Source organism: Dermochelys coriacea, chromosome 16 (assembly GCF_009764565.3).
Source record: "Dermochelys coriacea isolate rDerCor1 chromosome 16, rDerCor1.pri.v4, whole genome shotgun sequence".
NCBI lineage: Eukaryota > Metazoa > Chordata > Testudines > Dermochelyidae > Dermochelys > Dermochelys coriacea.
In genome coordinates this window covers 19,909,911-19,930,311 of record NC_050083.1, presented here as the reverse complement: position 1 = coordinate 19,930,311, position 20,401 = coordinate 19,909,911, and the positions used below count along the sequence as shown (strand labels likewise).

The window sequence follows — 20,401 nt, the reverse complement described above, 5'->3', positions numbered from 1 at the left end:
CAGGCTGGCGCCCTAACCACTGAACCATCCTTCCTCTCTTCTTCAGCTGCTCTAATTTTAAATGACCCAAGTAAGAGAATTCCACCACTTTCTTTGTGAAGAGTATTATCTCTGACTAGTGGAAAGGTTTGGATATTCAGCCCAAATTTTCATTTGCAGAACTTGTATCTCATGCATGCAAAATCCCCATTAGCAAATAGTCCCCTGTGCTATTAGCAGCACTAACCTGGCCTCTTGTTTTTATAATCCCCACTTTGTCTGGTGGTGGCCACGTCTTCAAATTCTGATATTCCAGTCTCTTCATCTGTAGAAGAATGAGCAACCTTCAGTTTCACAGCACTAAAACCTAAATGAATGGAAATTTAAAAGAAGTCACTCCACAGTGAGACACACAAGGGCTGTTTGGTTTGTAACAATGTGTTCATGCAGTTGTTAAAAGTAGACACATACTTATCAAAACCAATTCCAGCTCATATCTGACCTGATCCTGGGGTGGCAAGGCAACATGGTTTCATGACTTAGTTTCAATCTTGCTTGGTCTTGTCAATAGTGAGTGATCAAACTGTGTTTTAAACTGTATCAGTCTGGACTGGTTTAAATTCTGTTTAATGCAGGCTTAGTAAAGATCCAGAGTTTGGCCCCTGTACAGATTAGGTTCCCCAGAGAGAGAGCAATTGGTATCAGTTGCAGGGCTTGGTTTTTGTGATGCTGATACCAGTCTACAGGGAATTGGACGGAGACCCGGCATTTCATTTCATGCAGGCCACTGAACAGCATCACGATGTAAACAGCCATTTCTGGGGAAAGCTCTCTGGGAACACCAGTGACTCAATGGGGCTGGGGCTCTAAATTCTATGATTGTTCAATTATCCCTGTGCACTAACTGAATTAATTGTTGGATTCCATTAACAGTTGGAAAGTATTAGTGTATGAATAAGACTGGTTGCCATGCTTAGTGTTTCAGCCTGTCTACTATATTCTGATGTAACCTTAATATTCCCCATCATCTGATACAGCAACCAGGCTGGCAGGCTAATCTAAACACACAAGCATCCTTGCTGCTGAGTCTGGGCCATCATTCACTTGCAGAAACCTGACCTAAATCACTCCAAAGCAGAGTGACAATTAACGGTGTACAATCCTCTAAGGCCAAGTTAGGCTCCCTTGTACCCAGCTTTGTGGCTAAAATTTGCTTTCAGAACCATTCTAGTTCCGCTGAACAAGCTGTTAAATCCTCAGTGGTGCATTCTGAACCGCACAGCTCCTGTTTTTTAACTCCTCTGTGATGCCCCCTCTACACTGCTATGCTGCCACTTCTCATGCATGGCAGGAGTCTCTTGCCATGGTTTTTTATCTGACAAAGATCAATATCATTCGCAGGGAAGGCAGAGTGGATCCTCCATGCTGACAAGTCAAAAGAACAATAAAATGGACTGACCCTTCCTCTATTATTTCCTAGTAACACTTAGCTCATGTCTAGCACTCATCATCCATAGATCTTAAAGCACTTCACACAGGAAGTCAGTATCATTATTCCCATTTTACAGATGGGGAAACTGAGGGGCAGGGAAGTGACTTGTTCCAGGTCACCCAACAAAGCAGTCACCCAGGAATAGAATCCAGCTCTCCTGAGTCCCTTTCCAAGACTCTATTCCCTAGGTCACCCAAAAGAGGCAACTACCCAAGAAAGTTCTCTTATGTCTACCTGCGAGCAAAGCTCTGAAACTGAAGGGCCAATGAGTCAGTGGTGGCCCTCCACTGACTCGGTGTGTGAAGCTAGTGGAAGAAGGATTATGTATTTTTCGGGGAAAGTAGGAAACATTTTCGTGGCAGGTTTTTGATTTAAGTCCTGACTACGCAAAGCTACATGGACTTGGGCATGTTGGAAAGTAAAGCTCCCAGGTGGATTAGGGGGAGGGATAGCTCAGTGGTTTGAGCATTGGCTTGCTAAACCCAGGGTTGTGAATTCAATCCTTGAGGGGGCCATTTAGGGATTTGGGGCAAAAATTGGGGATTGGTCCTGCTTTGAGCAGGGGGTTGGACTAGATGATCTCCTGAGGTCCCTTCCAACCCTGATATTCTATGATTCTATGATTAATGGGCAGGTGGCCAGTTTCAGATGGGGAGTGGGGGCGGGGGGAAGGGGAAGGAAGGTATATGAAATGGAGTACATGAAGGTGTGATGTAGACCGGATTGGATGGTGTGGAAGACGGAGGGTTAACTCTGCAGTTATGCTGAACAAATGCAGATAGCACTAATGTGTCATTGCTCCTGAGTCCATTTCTTGGATCCCTATGCCTGTAAGGTCTGTAAACCTTTGTTACCAGGAGTCCAAAAGCGCAGGGCTCAAGGGGAGAGAGAAAAGGCAACAACAATATAAAACACCACCACGAATTGACCTTTTTGGTAACTCTCCCTGTTCTAAAGTCTGGCGTCACAGGCCCCACCCCCATTCCCAGCGCTGGGAAGTGGGGGGGCTTTGATTCTAGCAGGTGCTGGGCCTTGCAGCCTGCCGCTCTACACAGCCCAGGCCTCTTCTCCGGCAGCACTCAGTAGGCACTAGACTGGCACTGACCTCTGTAAACTGGGGCTGGAGGAGCAAAGGCCACTTTGCAAACCTTCCTCTTCAGGGGCCCTAGATGCAGCACTTCCCTGGTGTAGCTGTCACTGGGCTGCTTCTCTTCCTGAATCAGAGGTTGGTGTCGCTGCTTCTGCTCCCGAATTCTCTCTCTGAGTCGCTCTAGTTTGTTGTCGGGTGATCTTCTCCTCAGTCCCTGCTGCTTCTGAGCAATGGGACTATTGCAGGGAGAAAGGGAGCACGTGACAGGTGGGGCTGACGTGCAGTCGGGAGTGTGGCTCCAGACTGCACAGGGGGCAGCTTGCTTGCTGTCCTCTGGGGAAGAGGGCAGATGCTGTGGGGAGCAGTGAGCTCCCTCCACCTGTTCTGTGGGGCTCGTCTTGCCTGTGGTTATCTGGTCACTAAAACTGCCCCTGCTTGTCAGTATACTTAGAGTCTCTGGAGTAGATTGAGTCCCAGCTTCAGCTCTGCCGCCTTGGGCTGCCATTCTGCCGGGGCTGCATGTTGCAGAGGTTGGCTCCCTGCTGCAAGGTAGATACGTCGTTCTGGCTGATCCATTCCTCACAGCCTGGCTCTCAAAGGACTGGTTCTCTGGCCAAGCAGGAGAAACACTTGCACAATTTTCCCTGTTTTGAGAGAAGAAAAACCCTGAACGCTGGGAAATTGAATGATCAAACTGCTAATTACGTTTCTTCAAAACTGATTTGAATTTGTATCACCCGCCTCTGGTGGAGGATCTCAGAGCCACACAGCAATCCTTATTCATCCATATAACTGAGGCACGGCAGATCAGGGACTTGACCAAGATCACACAGCAAGTTTTGTGGCAGAGCCAGCAATAGAATCTCAGAGATCACTGCTCTGACCTCTTGGCAACGCTCACTTGCTTCATAGTGACAAAGGAGAGAATACCCAGTCCTCCTAATCCAGTGCACAAATCCCTACCACTTTAGGAAAAGGGGAATTTCCCTGTTACCAGTGTTGGGTCTCTGTAACAGTTATACACTACTGCCTTCTCCTGCAAGGAGCCATATTTATTGCTAAGTTCAATATTTGCAAATTAAAGAAAGCAAGGAGCAGAGGGAGAATCTACCAAAAAAACAAATAAAAAAAAGCAGAGGAGGGGTGGGGTTATTATAAACTCTGGTTAAATTATTCAGGTAGGCTCATCAGGAAGATGAACTAGTAAATCAGCACGCTGGCTCAGCACACCTCTGGCCTTGCTGGTGAGATTTCCTAGGGTGAAACGATTTAGTAGCTTTGTGTGTTTAGTTCTTTTTAAAAAAAAAAAAAAAAAAAAAAAAAAATTTTGAGCTTAAGTGACTTTTGCTGTTTATGGGTGTCTGCATCCAAGGACCTAAAAACACTTTCAAAATCTGTACTAATTAGCTACTCCCAGCCTGAGAAGCAGATATTGGGTGTAATTTACCTGCAGGATAGACAGCTCTCCCCAGTCTTGATTTCATTTGAAACGGTTTCCTCTTGTCCTCTGTTACTCTCTATAACACAACCAAATCAGTGAGAGTCTGAGTTTTTTCTTGAATTAATATTTAAGTTTGGCTGAAGAGAGCACAATTAGGCTTTGGTGGGAGGTCTGTGGAGACCAGATCTGGCCCTTTTAAAAAACACCAATACAGTTTAATCTGTGAGGAACAGTACACAGTAACAAATCCCTGGAATGGGCCAGTCTTGACTTGGCCCAGCCTTTGTGGTTCTGGACAGGGCTGTTTCTGGGTTTGCACCTGAGTCAGTTTGCTCTTTGGTGTTTTGGCAAATAATAGCCTCAATCTGTCTCCTGTACTGCTCAGAACTTTTGTTTCAGTGTTGGTAGCACTTAGTGTGTGTGGTGTCAACTCTTTCTAGGCTTCCAGGAGCAACTGCCACAAAATGAGGGTGAAATGGTGAATTCCTGAAATAGATGGCAGGTGCGGTGGGGTGGGAGTGGGAGAGCATACATCACTGCTTATTGTTTGTACCATGGCAGTGCCTAGAGACCCCATTCACAGAGCAGAGCCTCACTGCTAGGCGTGGTACAAACAGGAAACTAAAAGGCTCCACAGAGCGCACACCGTCTCCTCCTTTTACAGCGCCTGCGCCGTGGCACTGAGCAGTGTGCACCTTACACGCAGTGTGTAGCACTGGCAGCGGCAAGGAGGAGCAGTCTTGGCCACCCCACTGCCCACTCAGACTCCTGCCATCACAACAGAGGGGCTGCAGGGCCAAATCTGAGCGAACACACTGGGCAGTGGGGTGGCTGGTGCTTCTGCTCCAAGCCACTGCTGTGGGACCAGCTCCTGCTTCAGGGCTCCCCGCCTGCTGGGCCTTGCCCCACTTCCAGCAGCCTACGTCCCTTCTGATGGATGGGGAGTGACACAGCACCTGGGCAGGCCAAGCTCAAAGGCAGGATCTGAGCATGGGACAGACTTGGCAGGCAAGGCCCTGGGGCCAGCAGCTGCAGCAGGGATGGCTGTACAGGGATTAATAGTGTGTACTATGGGAAAGATTTCTGGGGTCACCTCTGCACCTGCGTGGCAGCTGGGCAGGGCTCTGGTCTAGGGCTACACAAAGGAGGGCAGCTAATATACTCAAAAGTGTTCCCCAGCCCCAAGCAACATAGGGCCTGAGAATGAGCTCACTGGACTGTACGGAAAGGCGCACATTGGGTTCACTGGGTTTTGACTCGGGCTTATAATCTGCTGTTTGTAGGGAACATTTGTGCCCCTAGTTCACCCTCCTCTCCCATCCTGACTAAGCCTTTCTTTTGATCTTTCTCAGTCCCCTAGATCAGCACAGAGGGGTCCATGTGAAGCCCATTGACATCAGCAGGGCTCTGTGTGGAGTAGGCTCTGATGTCGTAGATCCGAATGCAGGATCTGGGCCTTAGGGAGGAGGATCGTTCCACTTGTTTCAATGGAGCATGCATCTTGCCCTCCATTGCTGTCACACTGTGGTCAGTGAACTTCTGGGCTTTAATGCTGCAGCCAGTGATGGAAAGTCTGAGAACCTTGGTGTCTGTTTAAACTCCAGGACTGAATCTGAATCCTCACTTCCCCTGTCTAATGGTAACTCTTGTTGGGAAAGAAAAGAAATTCCTCTTCAAAAGCAGTCAGCAAGGCAAAGCATCCATTCCCTTGGAACAGATCGGCTCCATATGCCTCTCTTGCTTTTCCCATTAACAAGACAAGAGCCTAGGAATTAAGCTGTTACCTTGAGAATGGTGCAGTGCCCTGGTGCTTTGGGAAGAAATAGCACCCCTAAATACAAGAGTCATCAGCTTCAATGTTTTGCTGCCAATACACTCACAGTTGTGAGTGTGAAAAGAAAACCAACAAACGGAGTTCTTCTTGCTTTTTGTTTTTATCAGTGATCTGGTGAAACTCCCTCCTTCCTTCCTTAGCCTCTTTTGGCTTTTAGAGAATGATTTTAAAGACTCTTTGCTGCAATAAAAGTGTGTATTGACATGGAGATAACTGTCCTGCTCTAAAATCCTAATGGAGACGAGTCATGGGTAGTTTTAATCTTGATATTGCTGTTTTGAGATTAACACCATGCCACCCGCCTGTGCTTTACCTCCACAGATTCCCTATACCTTACATCCACTAGGATTTCACCTCCTTAGTTACAGCCCCCACCAGTTAGTTCTTTCTCATTAAGCGCTGTGTAGCTTTCCCCTTTGTTTTCCCCTCCCTACTGCAGACAATCAGCCAATCAATCCCAGCATTGTTTCTTCAGTAAATCAGAACTCACCGGGGCTTCTTTCACATTGTAGCTTTTTCCTGGCTTTCTGGTGTTTGGCATAATTCCAATCTTCATGGTCAAATTTGTTTTCAATCCTTTGTAACTGTAAGAAGGCAAATTTCCCTTTCAAAAGGGACATAGGATGTATTTCTCTGGTTGTCTTTTGCTGGCATATGTTGCTTCTCTGATTAATTTTTTCCTCCCAGCTACTCTGCGTGTAAACACTGGCATGTCTAGGCATGTTGCTTTTGGTATTTTCTACAGTTAGAAGGAATGCAGTTGACTGGAAAGATAAGAGACAAAAACAACTCTCTCCATTATCTACGCTGGTAGGCCTAATAGATTTTTAAAAATGTATTAAAGCCAATGTTAAAATTATCTAATACATAGGTTAAGGAAAGAGTCTCTCTACATATAGGTATAATGCTAAACCCAGTTCTGATCCAGCTTGTGTGAATCAGGAATAGCCCTATGGCAGACACCAATGTGATACCAGTGATCCTGCAAACACTTATCTGTATGCGTAACTTTACTCGGGCGAGAGTAGTCTCAGAAGTCAATAGCACTAGCGTTAAACATATGCAGAAGTGCATGCAGGATCTGGGCCTAACCTATTAATATCATGCTTCACTATTGCCAGAGATGAGTCAGGTTGCCAACCCTCCAGGATTGCCCTGGAGTCTCCAGGAATTAAAGATTAATTGTATGTCGTATAATGAAACCGCCAGGAATGCATCCAGTCAAAACTGGCAACCCTAGCAGATGACCTGTGTGCCCTAGCAGAGTGAGGGCAGTGGTATCAGTAGATGTTACTGAGTATGCTCAGGGAAGCCAAGCCGCAATTCTGGGTAAGGCATGTGACCCATATGTATGCACCCACTCTCCCCCACACGTCGCCTCTGATTATTGCCATAATAGCAAAAGAGGACAGAGCTGGAAATATAGGGTGAAGTCAGTGGGGTCAGGATTTCAGCCATCATTTAGGCAAAACTGCATGTAACCAGAGGCGCTTTCTTTAAGAGTCAGAGTGCTACAAACCTCACTTACCACTTCTTTGGCTTTGTGAAGACTCTTCCACGCCAAGGCCACATCTGGGGAAAGAATAAAGATGCCAGTGATGTGACAGCACATTGGAATACCTGTCTTTGAAAGAGCTCATCTCCCCTCAAGTACAATTTAAGACTGAATGTTGCATCTGTAGAATTCTTGAATTGCGCCCTTGGTGCATATAGGATAATGGTAGCTGCTGGGTTGACTTTTTTTTTTTTTTAAATGTTTTAGTTCTGTTGAGCTGATGCTTACTGGGCCAGCTTGCGAAATGCTTCCTCAGCAAAACTTCCACCCATGTCCATGGGGAATTTTTGCTGTGTTAAAACTGACCTGGATTTGCCATGCTTATTCCTGTTGGATTGAACTTAACTTTGGTGCCCATTGGGCTACCTGTGTGAAAGCAGGTTTGCAAGATCAGGCCCAGCATCTAATTACCGAAAAAGTACATCAATTTAAAAAACCTGTGTTGAAGTAAGGTCAATATTCTACCCCTTCCCTCCCAACCACATGCACACTTGGAGCTGACCTTGACTAGTTACATCAAGGTAAAAACTTCAGTGCCTTGACTCCAATAGGATTTTACACTGGGATAGTGATCTCAGTATAAAAACACACCTATCTTTTGCAATGAAGACACAACCCTGATGGAGAGGGTGAAACAGTAAGAAGGATTTATAAAAAATGATTCTATTTTTGTCACCCAATCTCTGTCTTCATCTTGTAAATATTTAGTGATGGTAACTACACTCCACAGGCTTCTTTTAAGTAAAAAATCTTTGGTTTAAAATAAAAATAGACCTATCTTTCACTGTTACCCTATAAAGGCACTGGAAATTTGTAAGCCAATTACCTGCTAGCGGGGTTGATTCTTCGGCTGCAACTCTGCAGTCCACTTTTAAAGCCATGCTGCAAGTTTGATTAGCTGGCGTCCACCTCTGGAACATTCACAAGAATCAGGTTTCAGAGTAGCAGCCGTGTTAGTCTGTATTCGCAAAAAGAAAAGGAGTACTTGTGGCACCTTAGAGACTAACAAATTTATTAGAGCATAAGCTTTCGTGAGCTACAGCTCACTTCATCCGATGAAGTGAGCTGTAGCTCACGAAAGCTTATGCTCTAATAAATTTGTTAGTCTCTAAGGTGCCACAAGTACTCCTATTCACAAGAATGTGCTAGTCATTGGTGACAATTGATCACACTTCTATGCTTTAGATATGCTTAACAGTTTCGCCTTGTTTACAATTGCTGACCATCAGTAACAACACCTAGTATTTAAAGAGCAAATTGAAGACCTCTGCGGTGTTTGCAACTGACTATTTTCATTAATCCTCTCAATGCCTAATGAGGGATGCAAGTATCCCCATTCTACAGGTGGGGAAGCTACAGTACAGAGGGTAAATGATTCCGGATACCATGGATGGTCAGTGGCAGGGCTAGGATTAGAAACCAGGTGTCACATTTATTTGCTTTAGTCACTAGATTATGCCACCATTCCAAAGCAATGGCACTAAGGGACTTAATTCCCCTCCTCAGATCTACCCAACCAGTCCCCAGTTAACCAGTCTGATACCTTACTTGCCTATAATAACATCATTCATGCTTTTAACAGCTCCATGGCCAGTGGGATCTTTGTGATTCTTTGCTCAGGAGCTGTGCCGAGATTACATCCCAAATGCACCATTTCTCTCCAGCCATTCACAGAAGCTCTTTGGAGATTGTTCCTCATCTCTCCAGACTGATTAACCCCAGCACCCCACTCCCAGCAGGCTTGGGAGAAAAAGCCCCCCAAAAGCCCCCGAGTCTTCTCTTTTCTAGCTGCTCCTCTCCTGTCTGTCCCCCAGCTGCCGAGCTAACCTGCTGCCATTCTGCCTTCAGCCAGCCAGCCACTTGATGTGTAAAGCTGAAAGGAAAGGTCAACTTGACAAATGAAATCCAAGTCCCGCCACCGGCCACTCCTGTGTAGGCGCCACAAGGGGCGGGAGAGACGGAGAAGCAGGATCCCAGTGCACACACCTTTGTTTGAACTCTTTGGTGGGTGGACAGAAGTGACAGCACAATGCAAGGCTGCTAGGGTACTGCGAGAGAACAAACAGCAAAGCTATTCATTGACTACAGAGCGGCCTGAAAGCACATCGGCTTGCAAATATGTGGCAGGGTGCCAAAGGCTTTTCTTTAGAAGTCAAGGAATACTTGTGGCACCTTAGAGACTAACAAATTTATTTGAGTATAAGCTTTCGTGAGCTACAGCTCACTTCATCGGATGCATTCAGTATCCACCCACAAAGACTGGCACCCTGCTGGTGAGCGCCAAGCCCGTGCACACTGCCCACTACACCACTTAGGAAGGAACAATCAAATGCACAACTACAAAATGGAATAACTGGCGAGGTGATAGTATGGCTGAGAAGGATCTGGGGGTGATAGTGAATCACAAACTGAATATGAGCTGTCAATGTGATGCAGCTGCAAAAAAGTCTGATGTCATTCTGGGGTGTACTAGCAGGAGGGTTGCATGTAAGACATTGGCAGTAACTGTCTCACACCACTCGGCACTGGTGAGACCTCAGCCGGAGTACTGGGATGTTGTAGAATCCTCATCACTGGAGGTTTTTAGGAACAGGCTGGACAAACCCCTGTCAGGGATGGTCTAGGTTTACTTGGCCCTGCCTCAGCGCAGGGGGCTGGACTTCATGACTTCTCAAGATCCCTTCCAGCCCTATGTGTCCATGATTCACTAATGTCAGGTAATCAGGAATTCAGGGCCCAAGATGGGCAGAAGGCCTGGAGCTTTCAGACTGGCAGAGAATACTGCACTAGAGTGGGGGGGCTCACACTCAGTCTGGAGGAGATTGCCCAAGCACCGGCTAGGATGAGTCTTGCGCCCCCAGAAATCCTTGCTGTAATGGAATGAGTCCCCATCTCAAATCAAGCCGTCTCTTTTTTGCTTCTTTTTATGGGCCTGTCTCAACTCTGATCCCTTCCTTGGTGACAAGAATGAGAGGGTTTGTCACAACAAACCAGGAGCGTTGGCACTGCTGAGCCTTGTGATGTTTGATGTCTAACTTAAATCCCCAGCTCCTAGAGAAATATGGAGTAAGAATCTCAGCTTTTATGTAGGGGGGAAAAAGTCAATTTCTAGCACAAATGGCTACTGAACCATGACTGCACCCTAAAGACACGGCAATTAGAAGGCAAAGAGACTCCCAAATTTATTGATCATGATTTTGAAGCCAATGTCTTGATTTCTGGGAGGCCTGGCACCTGATTTTTAAATGCTTGCCACTGGTAGTACTCAGCTTTTGGGGGACTGTCTGATCTATCTTTTAAAATCTCTCTGGCATTTCAGACCAAAGGGAGGGAACAGCCATTGTTCGGCAAACAGCAGATGGCGCACTCGGCCTGCAGAAAGAAAGGTAAGGGAGCAGTTTAGGGGCTGATGAGGTCTTTTGTCTTCACTGTGAGATCCAGGTTGCTGGCTGGACTTGGATTGTCTAGTCCCAGATTTAAGAACCTGTAATTGGGAGCTCTTAACTCATTCCCTTGGTGTAATGCTCCATCCCTACACACACCAGTTTTGCTCATTTTATTACGATGATGCGAATTCAGTGCTCAGGAAAGGCACTGACCTATCTGAATCCTGGGAAGCAGGAGGGGGGAGTCCCCCAGAACCGTAAAAGGCCTGCTCCCTCAGATAAGCGAGTGGCTACAGAACCCAGAATGTAAGTGATTATAGGGGACAATAAATGGAACATAGGGATGGGGCATGCAGGTCAAAGGGTTAAACCAAGAAATCCCAGGGAGACACTGAACAGACAACCCTGGAAAATGCCCCTTGCCCTAAGAAAGAGATGAAGAAATCAATGGGCACCACCCAGAGGAACTCTGCCCAGATGCATGCATGGATGAAGGAGCATGGAAAGTTGTAGAAAACATCCCTTTCCAATGCCTTCCTCCTGGACTGATGAATGTGCCAGGAGAACACAAGAGAATAGAGTTCTCTAGCTAGCCACAGGCCAGATACTGAATGGGCACTAATTGTACCCCCTTGCGCTGCCACCACCCCTGCCCCCCCGTGTGTATTCCCTCTGCTCTGAAGAGAGGACGGTTCATTTCTGCCTGTCCTCAGAGATTGTCACGATGGAGGACTGGCCATTGGTTGTGACTGGTTTGCAATAGAGATTCCCAGGCATTGGACTGAGATGCAGCCACTCATTTCACAGTGCCTCAGATGATTCTGACCAGAGAGAGAGAAACACTTCACAGTGAATAACTCATCTGCTGAGCTGAGTCTGTTCTCTTTCTCTCTGCAAACTGTCCACAAGTGACGGTTTCAGATTTTTCTGAGGTTAATTGTTTGACATTATTCAGTTCTTTCCATGTCTAATTCTTGGATCTGCAGATGTCTAGCCAGCAGTTTCTTGAGAGTAGTTGATATCTGAGTTGTGTGTTTTAGTTTTGATGATGGCTCTTAATGATGTGTATCATAGTGTAGCACTTACAGGCTCCAATCCCCATTGTGCTAGACGCTGTACACATACAGTCCCCGCTCAGAAGATTTTTACATTCTAAGTGTGACAAGACACAACAGATGGTTCCAACAAATTGACAGGGGAGCTCGATTCCAATCTGGGATGATTGGACTCAGATCATCTGGCAATGTTTGTTTCTTGATTAGATGATTTTTAGACTCTGGTTTCCTGTGGAATGCTTGCATTTGTGAATTTGAAATCTGCTTCTCACAAATACCCTCTAATATAGGTTAAGACACGTGCTGTTTCCATGGGTCTTCCAGCCAATAAATCCATTGGCTCAAACACACATGGGAAGCAAACACAAAGCGGTGCAAATATAACAGAAGTGAATTGATTTCTATAACCAACCAAATATGGGTGGAAAACTTCTTCTGACCCAACTGCGGTAATGACTATCAACATCTGCCATTTTGGGGTGGAATTCAATGAGTGACCTGCAGATAATCGTATCCCACTCTTTGTCCCACAGTGACTGCTTTCCAGGGCAGACTGAGGTACTCTTTCTTCAGCTTTAGATTTACATTGAGCCTGATTCTTGCCTCTGTTTTATTTCCTCTGTTTTTTTCCCCCTTTGGAAAGTGCTGTCAGATGTGTTTAAAGGACTGTGCCAACTCTATAGAACTCAATATTATTGGAAAGTCCATACAGTGTAGGGCGAGATACTGACACAAACAACCTCCTTTCATGTACATGGATTCCTTTAGTCTATACAAAAGTTGGTTTGAAAAGCGAGTATCAACCCTTCCCCCAATCTAATAAACAACATCTTAGCCTTGGCTCAAATATTTCAACTATTTTAGTGTTTGGAGCTTAACCCTGCTAGGAATTCCCAAGCTGCAGATCACAGCAGCAAAAGTCCCCATTTCAAGTGGCTCCAAACCCAAATTTTGGCCTGATTAAGATGTTCCAGTGCTAAGAATGCAAAGCTGGGCCAAGAATGGAACCACAGCCACTCATGGCATGCAAGTGATAAGAGTCTTAAATTCAATCTCGTAATTCACAGAAAGCCCTTGTAATAATGGGTCTGAGCACTGGGAAGGGAGAAGGAACCAGCAATGGGAAACCTTGAGGTTGAAATAGGACTTTGGTTGAAAACATCCAAATCTTGGAAATCTTACAAGAGTGAGGGGAAAGTTTCATGTTCCCCCGCAGTCGTCTTCTGTTCAGTTGCACCTCAAGCCGTTGCTCACAACGGTAGCCCTGGATACACATGTCATGTCATGCTGTGCCTTCAGCTGCTCCCGCACAATCCTACTGAAGGTGCTAGGGTTGGACAGGTGTCAAATTTGGCTCCCATCTCTCTTGGCACAGCAAAGCCTCAGCAGATTGGCTGTGCAGAGGAAAGCCAAGAGATTGGCCACTTGCCCAGCGTATTGTGCTACACACAGCAGAGTGTTGGACCACAATTCTGTCAAGATGTGAGGAAGTGACACCTGACACTGGGCCAAATCCTGCCTGTAGTAGCATGCGTGTAACGCCCAAGTCGGTGAGCCAGATTCTGCTCTGCCGTGCAGAAGCACAGGCATTCAAGTGAATGCACTTTAGGTCTGCACCAACATGATTCAGAGGAGCATTTGCCTCACTGACTTCAATAGGCATTGCTCACAGGTCATCCAGGGCAGAATTTGGCCCATAGTGCTTTAGATCATCATCCAGCACTATGCTGCACCAGCCATCAAAACCCAAATTCCCTCCCCAACAGTCAATGCAGCCCCTATTGATTTCAATGCTGCTGTCCTGGAGTGTCAGGTGGGATGCGGGGATATGTGTGCCATAAAGCAGAGAATAGCCATTTTAAGGCCTTCCAAGGAAGATCACTGCAAGTTTTTTGCAGCTATGGACCTGCTGAGAGATTCACAGGATACCACACTCAATCCCATTAGCCCACAAAATGAACGTTGCCATTCTCTGAATCCAAATGAGCAATTTAGCAGCTCTTGCTAACTACCATTTCGGTCAGTGCCTGTGTAGTCCTTTCCTTTCTGCAGAATGTGAAGGTCTGAGAGGAAGGGCTGGACTCAGGAGATCTGGGTTCTAGCCCAAGCTCTGCCACAGACTCCCCGTGAGACCTTGAGCTAGTCACTTAATCTCTCTGTGCCTTAGTTCCTCATCTCTGAAATGAGGAGGGTTATCCTTCCTTTATCTGTCTTCTCTATTTAGACTATAAGCTCATCGTGGCATGGAGCGTCCCTGGCCCGTACTTTGTGTGTGTGCGGGGACTAGCACAATAAAGCATTGACCTAGGCGGTCCTGTAGTATTTCTGTAACTCCATGATCTTTGAATTGCATTATGGCTAAATATTTGTGAGGCAGTGTCTTCTGAGTTTGGAGGGTTTATCTGAGTTTGTTCAAACTGCAAGCTTGGCTCTGTCTTTGTCTTCTCTTAGAACACGTTGCTGCTGATTGGGAAATGAAACCAATAACCCACAGTACATGGCCAAATTCAGGAGATATGCATGTATGGGAACAAAAGGCGAAAGTCGTCCTAAGCCTGTGTGATTCGAAGCAGCTGATTTGCATAGTTCTAGCGATTAAATTCCAGGGATTGTAAGCAGAGATGGAGGCAGAATATGAAACTTGCAGCTCTTGCTCCTTCAGGCTACTTCATATGGATAAAACTCTCCACTCTCTCCTTTTGGTTGGTCTGTTGTCCTGAGCGCTTAGTTTTGGGAGCTTCTCACTTAGGGGAAATATGTGCAGGCAAATGAATAAATAAATGCTCCTTGTTTGTTTGCTGGAGTGTTTGGCGAAGCAATTTACATCAGAAGCCCTTTTTTCATAGCAGTTCCTAGTTAGCCACCAATCAAAGCACAGATCCAGGCTTTAATTGCAAACTGGATGTGACATGAATTTTGCGATAAACATATGGTGGGAGAAGAGAGCTGACTAACAATGAAGTGTGCCACTCTGAAGCCTGACAACCAAGGGCCTGATCCTGCACCCATTGAAATCAATGGCAGAACTCCACTTGAGCTCAGTAGGGGCAGGGGGCACGCCATTTAATAACCTGAAATTTGGGCTTGATCCTGCAAAGTGTCAAGTTAGGAGTCCTACTTATTTCAATGCTGTATCCCCTAAGTATTCCCTGAGCTAAGTGATGTGCGGTGAATCCTGCAAATGCAGAGGTGATAGTTCCTTGTTATTTAAGGCAAAGCTGAAAAGATTTTTAGGCTACCACTGTCCAGTCCTGAGTCTATGCAAGGACCCATTGAAATGAATAGGAATGCTGCCATCAAATGAAAGTCTTATGTGGCTTTCTGTTTGCACTGACTTCATTTGGGAATGCCTGTAAATTGAAGCCTGTATTTTCTGCTTGGTGCTCTACAATGATAAGAATCATGTACATCAAGAGGGAAACATACCTTTAACCCTACAGATTTTATGCTGAGTGCCAAATCAAACATGGGAAAGGACAGAGTATCATTTATGTATACTAAAAAAAAAAAGGCCATTCAGTTATTGCAACAGCAGTGGAGAGATGAGGTAGAAGTTAACTATTCATGGACTGCTTGTTTGTTTGTTTTTTCTATCAATATGGGAATATGTGAACAGAATCTTATTGTGAATATGTGAACTGGAAGACCCAGGGACTAGCTGCCTATGGTGTTACATCGAACGTGGGGGAGAGAATGTAGTATCCATGGTAACTGGCTATAGTAAACGTGGCTCTTCATCTATATTAGAGGGTTTATAGCACCAGAGCTGGGATCAGGCAATTTAAATGGAGGATCTCCAGATAAAACAGCATATTTCATTGTAATAACCACAACATCTCAATTGCCTGTAAAATGAAAAAAGGTGGCGGGGATGTGACAGCATGGTCCTATGGCTTATAAGCCTCATCCAAAACCCACCAAAGTCAGTGTAAGGATTCCCATCGGCTTCGGACCAAGTTCCGTATGCGCCATTGTGCAGCAGAAGGGAACAACCCAGTGCAATGCCGGACCCGCTGTGCCCAGCAACCACAGAGGGGAGAGCAGGTGCACGGCCAACTCGGCTTGTTGGCCAAGCCCCTCAGATGGCCGAAGCTGCCCCACGTGAACACCTTACTGTTAGGGCTCTGTGGTCCAGGGGACGGTCGGAGCTGGGGAAGAGCCCCTCTAGGAGGTACTGTCCCCTGGCAACAGCAGATTTTCTAGCAGGTGCTCTACAGGGAATTGATGGCGCAGCGTCCCCCTGAGCTGCCTGCTCACTGGCCCCACCCTCTCACCAGGATGCATTTCACCTCCGTATATAGCTGAAAAAACCCTTAAAACTTGGCTTTCGTTTTCCAAACTCACCAGGCAGTTTGGGTGCCTCCAGTTCTGGGTGCCCAACCTGAGATACCATTGAGGGGCCTGACTTTCACAAGACAGGTTCCCTTTAAGGCATGCCAGATTGGGCACCCAGAATAATCATAGTCTCTTTTGAAAGCATATGCCCTAATAGCGAAAAGCACTAGCCCCAGAGCGGAAGGAGACTATGCCATGAGCTTGAGCAGCCCTTCTGTAAGAAGGATAGTATCCGATGAGTACAGAGTGATTTACTGGCTTCCAAATCTTCCCTTTATTGACTTGCGGGCACGATGATCTCTGGAGTGGCATGAGATAGCAGCAACAATATTATTTTTGTGATGCTGCTTCCATCACCATACATTATTGAGTGATAGCACTGGGTTAAACCACACCATGTCACACAGCACACACCACTCCAGTATGCTCCCATTGAAGTCAACAGTAAACATTCTATTGACTTCCAAGGAGCAGGGCCCTGCATGTTCCTTAGTTCCTGCAGAACTGTGCACATCAATGCAAGTCACCTCTTTGTCTTTGTCATTTCCACTAGTTATGTTCAGAATCCTCTGATTCATTCCATAAGAAAAAAAATTCCTTTTGAGTTGGAGAATCACAGGTGCTAACAACGCCAGGCCTCTTGCACACCTCTAGGTGTGGGCAGGGTTGTGTTTTGCTTTGTACTGCTTCCTCCTAAAGTACAATCATAAGCCAGGGAGGCCAATTCTCCAGCCAATGCATCAAACAAAGCTCCCCACGGCTGTTGAATTTCGATCTTTTTTTTTTTTTTTTTCAGGGATGATTTTATTTGCCAAAACAGTCCAACCTAAATCAAAACCAATCGACTGGGACCTGCCTGCTGCCTGGCCCCTCCTAAAGTCATGTGTCTCAAGCTTCCATCCCAACCCCCAGAGCAGGTATCTCCAGCCAGGTCTCCCCCTAGCTATTGAGATGTGCCCCCTCCCATCTTCTTTCTTCTGACCCAAGTCTTTTCCGGGAGTATGCCTCCTCTTTCTCCTAACGGGGATGCTTGCTGCTCTTTTACCTGATGACTAGGTGGCCTGCAGGGCTATCGCCTGATCTCTGGCCTGAAACCCATCACTTGGGAGGCAACTAATTATGCCTAAATAGGTCTAAATCCACTCCCCTCAAAGGACCAGCCCACCCTATGACAGCAACCCTCTTACTTGCATTCTGCAACAGAAACTTCAGATGCTGTAGTGAGGAGGAGCTCCATGTAAATACCTAGCTAGCTGTAAACCTTGGACTGGCTGGAGTATTATGCCAAAGTACAGACACAGAAGGACATTTCACCTCTGGGGTAAAATGACTTGAATCAGATATGATTTGGATCCATTCCTTACTGGAACTCCAGTACGGGGACTATGATAGACTAAAAGAGCAGAATTGCTTTTTACATCTTACTCATGAAGAACAACCCCTGTGGGTGTCCATCCTTCACTTTTTTTAAATGCCATCCACCTGATTTCTCCTTATTGTATTTTGTTTTACCTCTGAGATAATGTTGCATGGTGAACCGCATGGTAAGCTAGCATGAAGGATTGGTTCCTGCCCCATTACGCTGCATCACCCTGGGTTGCCCTTAAATTTGCCACTGCCTGATTCCCATGATCTCCAAGGCTGCTAGGCAGAGGCATCCATTTAACCCAAGATTGTTTCTGACAGCGACTGTCTAGCTGTGATCTTGTTTGGGGCTTTTTTTTCCTTCTCCATTTATTGATATAAAACAGCAAACGTTTATCCCATTATTCACCAAGTTGATCACCTTGCTGAATGCAGGGGGGATGCTAGATATTACACACCCACCAGCCTCCACTAGAAAATAAATACCCTGTGAGCTTGAGGGCCAAGTTCTCTGCTGATGAAAACTGGCACAACTCCATTTAAAGCAAACAACAACACCAGTTTACACTAGCAGACCATTTGACCCTATTGATTTGTGCCTCCTTCCAGCAAAGTCAATGGAAGTACTTTGATGGGGGAAGGAATGAAGCTAGGGATGTCTTTGAGGAAGATGCACTGTGTGATGATACACATTCTTTAGGGCGTGATCCATCATCCATTGAAGACAATGGGAGTGTGTCCCTAGCCTCTGTTTGCCAGAAGCTGGGAATGGGCGATGGGATGGATCACTTGATGATTACCTGTTCTGTTCACTTCCTCTGGGGCACCTGGCACTGGCCACTGTTGGAAGACAGGATACTGGGCTACATGGACCTTTGGTCTGACCCAGTATGGCCATTCTTATGTTCGTGCTGGAGGCCTCCTAAGGCCATTCCGAATGACTAAGGAGCTTCGTACAAAGCGCCATGTTGTTCTAAGTGGAGGCGTATCCGCTGGCAAGTAGCCTCCGAAATCCCTCCTCAGCCAGGCAGCACCATGGCAATCTAAGCCTCTTCCTCAGTCACAAGTGCACTGGCTCGCCTCACCCCGATTAGCACAGCTGTCTGCTTATCACTGTTTAATGAGAGCTAATCTAGAGTGGCTGTGAAAAACTTGCAGCTCAAGGGACTGGCACAGCTGAGCAGCTCCAAATGCTGGAGCTGATCAACCTAAATCATCAACGCTGGGCTAGGACGCGGTGACCCGGATCGAGCTGCAGTGCAGAGTTCCCAGCCAGCCAGGCTTGGGAGAGGAGGATGCCGGCGTGATAGGCACTTGAGAGAGAATTTCATACCCTTTCTCTTTGCAGTTTGCAACTGAACATCAAGGCTTAGCTCTCTTATAGGCAAGCCAGCATCACAGGCCTGGCTTTACGGACAGTAGCTGCCGATGGAGTTAGCATACAAAAGCCCAGCTCACTCTCTGCTGACCTGCATCTGGGGAACACCCAGCCACCAGGCAGGCCTTCTTTCTCTTGCAGTCATCCTGCAGTGGGGGGAGGCTCAGAGACTGGAGCTGAGCAAGCTTCCTATCCGAAACCATCAAACCTTCCTGGGTCGGTGACTCTGAACACTCTCTCTTCCACTCCTCCGCAGGGCTGTGAACCTTGTTAGCCAACCCAGAGAGCAGACCTCTGGCTCAGGATTGGGGAAAAGAAAACATGTGCCCCTAAGCCTGGGGGAGGGCTAGGCAGAAAGTAACAGAGGGAGAAAGGAGCAAATGAAAGCAAAGTGATTGGAAGGGTCCTTTAAGGGTGTGGAAATGCAGATTAAGGGGATGCAGGGCCCCAAGAATAACCTCATTAGAGGAGCCTAAGCCAGCCCTGGAAATAGTGGCATAGAACCATTCATGGAATACTCATGTAGAGCCTGCAGGGGTAGAGAATGTGTGTGTACGTTCAGGGGCTTTTGCTATTTATTTAAAGAGAGTCCAGCCCAGTCTGAGAGTCACGGGAGGCAGATGAGATCTGCCTCTGGGCAAGGATGGGAGGAAGAGAATGAATGAAAAGAAAATGCAAGGAGGTTGGAGGAGCTGGCAATATAAAAGATAGACTCAGAAGGGGCAAATCCTGAGCTGCTGCAAGTCCTATTGAAGCCCAAGGCTGTTCCAGATGCTCAGTGCGGCTCAGGATCTGGCCCCCCAGGGAGGCTTTTACTCTTCAACTGTTACAGGCATGCTCTCAGCCATGCTGCACAGGGTTGAATTATTCAGAGAATCTCATTGCTGAGATTTATTCTGGAGCCTCTGGGCTCCAGGTGCTTTTAAAACAGGTGATCCACTCCAGCAAAGCAGCTTTTTACTGCCATATGATCCTCTTTATTTCTGATATGAATAATCTTTCTGGCCCAGTTAGAGGTTGGTTGCAGGTTGTAGTAACCTTTTTCTTCCTGCTTAGGAGGGGAAATAAAATCTTCTCACCAGCACCTAGGAGGGGGAGTTTATTGCCTTGGGACTGGAATCGGCTGAAATAAGCCTGTGAAAGCCTTTGAAGACAATCAGCTCTTCAGGTTCCTGAGCAAAACTTGGCAGGGTGGGAGCAAGAACGAGTTTTTCATAGAGGTTAGATGGGCAAAGTGCTGTGAGATCACCTAAGCCAAGGCAGGATTTCCTCCCCATGGTACGTTGTTGAACCTGGTCCCTCTTAATATGTTGTTTTAAATAAACTTGAGTGTTTAGCAGCTCCTGAAAGCTCTCCCGGTCTGCTCTGAGTTTCCTGCATGGCCCAGCGTGGTTCCAAGGAAACTGATTTTGCAGCTCTCATATACAGTTATTATCTTTTATGAAAATCCCAAAGCCAAAGAGAGCTCTCCAGGTTCAGACAGTGTGTGTG

General features: G+C 46.5%; 1 protein-coding gene across 3 annotated transcripts in view; it reads right to left on the bottom strand.

Annotated features, from left to right (window-relative positions):
• Positions 1-8,352, bottom strand: part of CCDC187 (coiled-coil domain containing 187) — a 68,846-nt gene extending 60,494 nt beyond the window's left edge. For all 3 annotated transcript variants that reach the window (XR_006276129.1, XM_038374438.2, XM_043499153.1), the window contains exons 1-6: positions 8,218-8,352; positions 7,365-7,408; positions 6,327-6,420; positions 4,009-4,078; positions 2,577-3,205; positions 227-346 (exon numbers count right to left, since the gene is read on the bottom strand). Coding sequence is in view for 2 of the 3 variants with exons in the window: in XM_038374438.2 (XP_038230366.1) it covers positions 227-346; positions 2,577-3,205; positions 4,009-4,078; positions 6,327-6,420; positions 7,365-7,408; positions 8,218-8,311 (1,051 nt within the window). In the remaining variant the exon portion in view is untranslated. The remainder of the gene's footprint in view (positions 1-226; positions 347-2,576; positions 3,206-4,008; positions 4,079-6,326; positions 6,421-7,364; positions 7,409-8,217) is intronic.
• Positions 8,353-20,401: the final 12,049 nt, after the last annotated feature.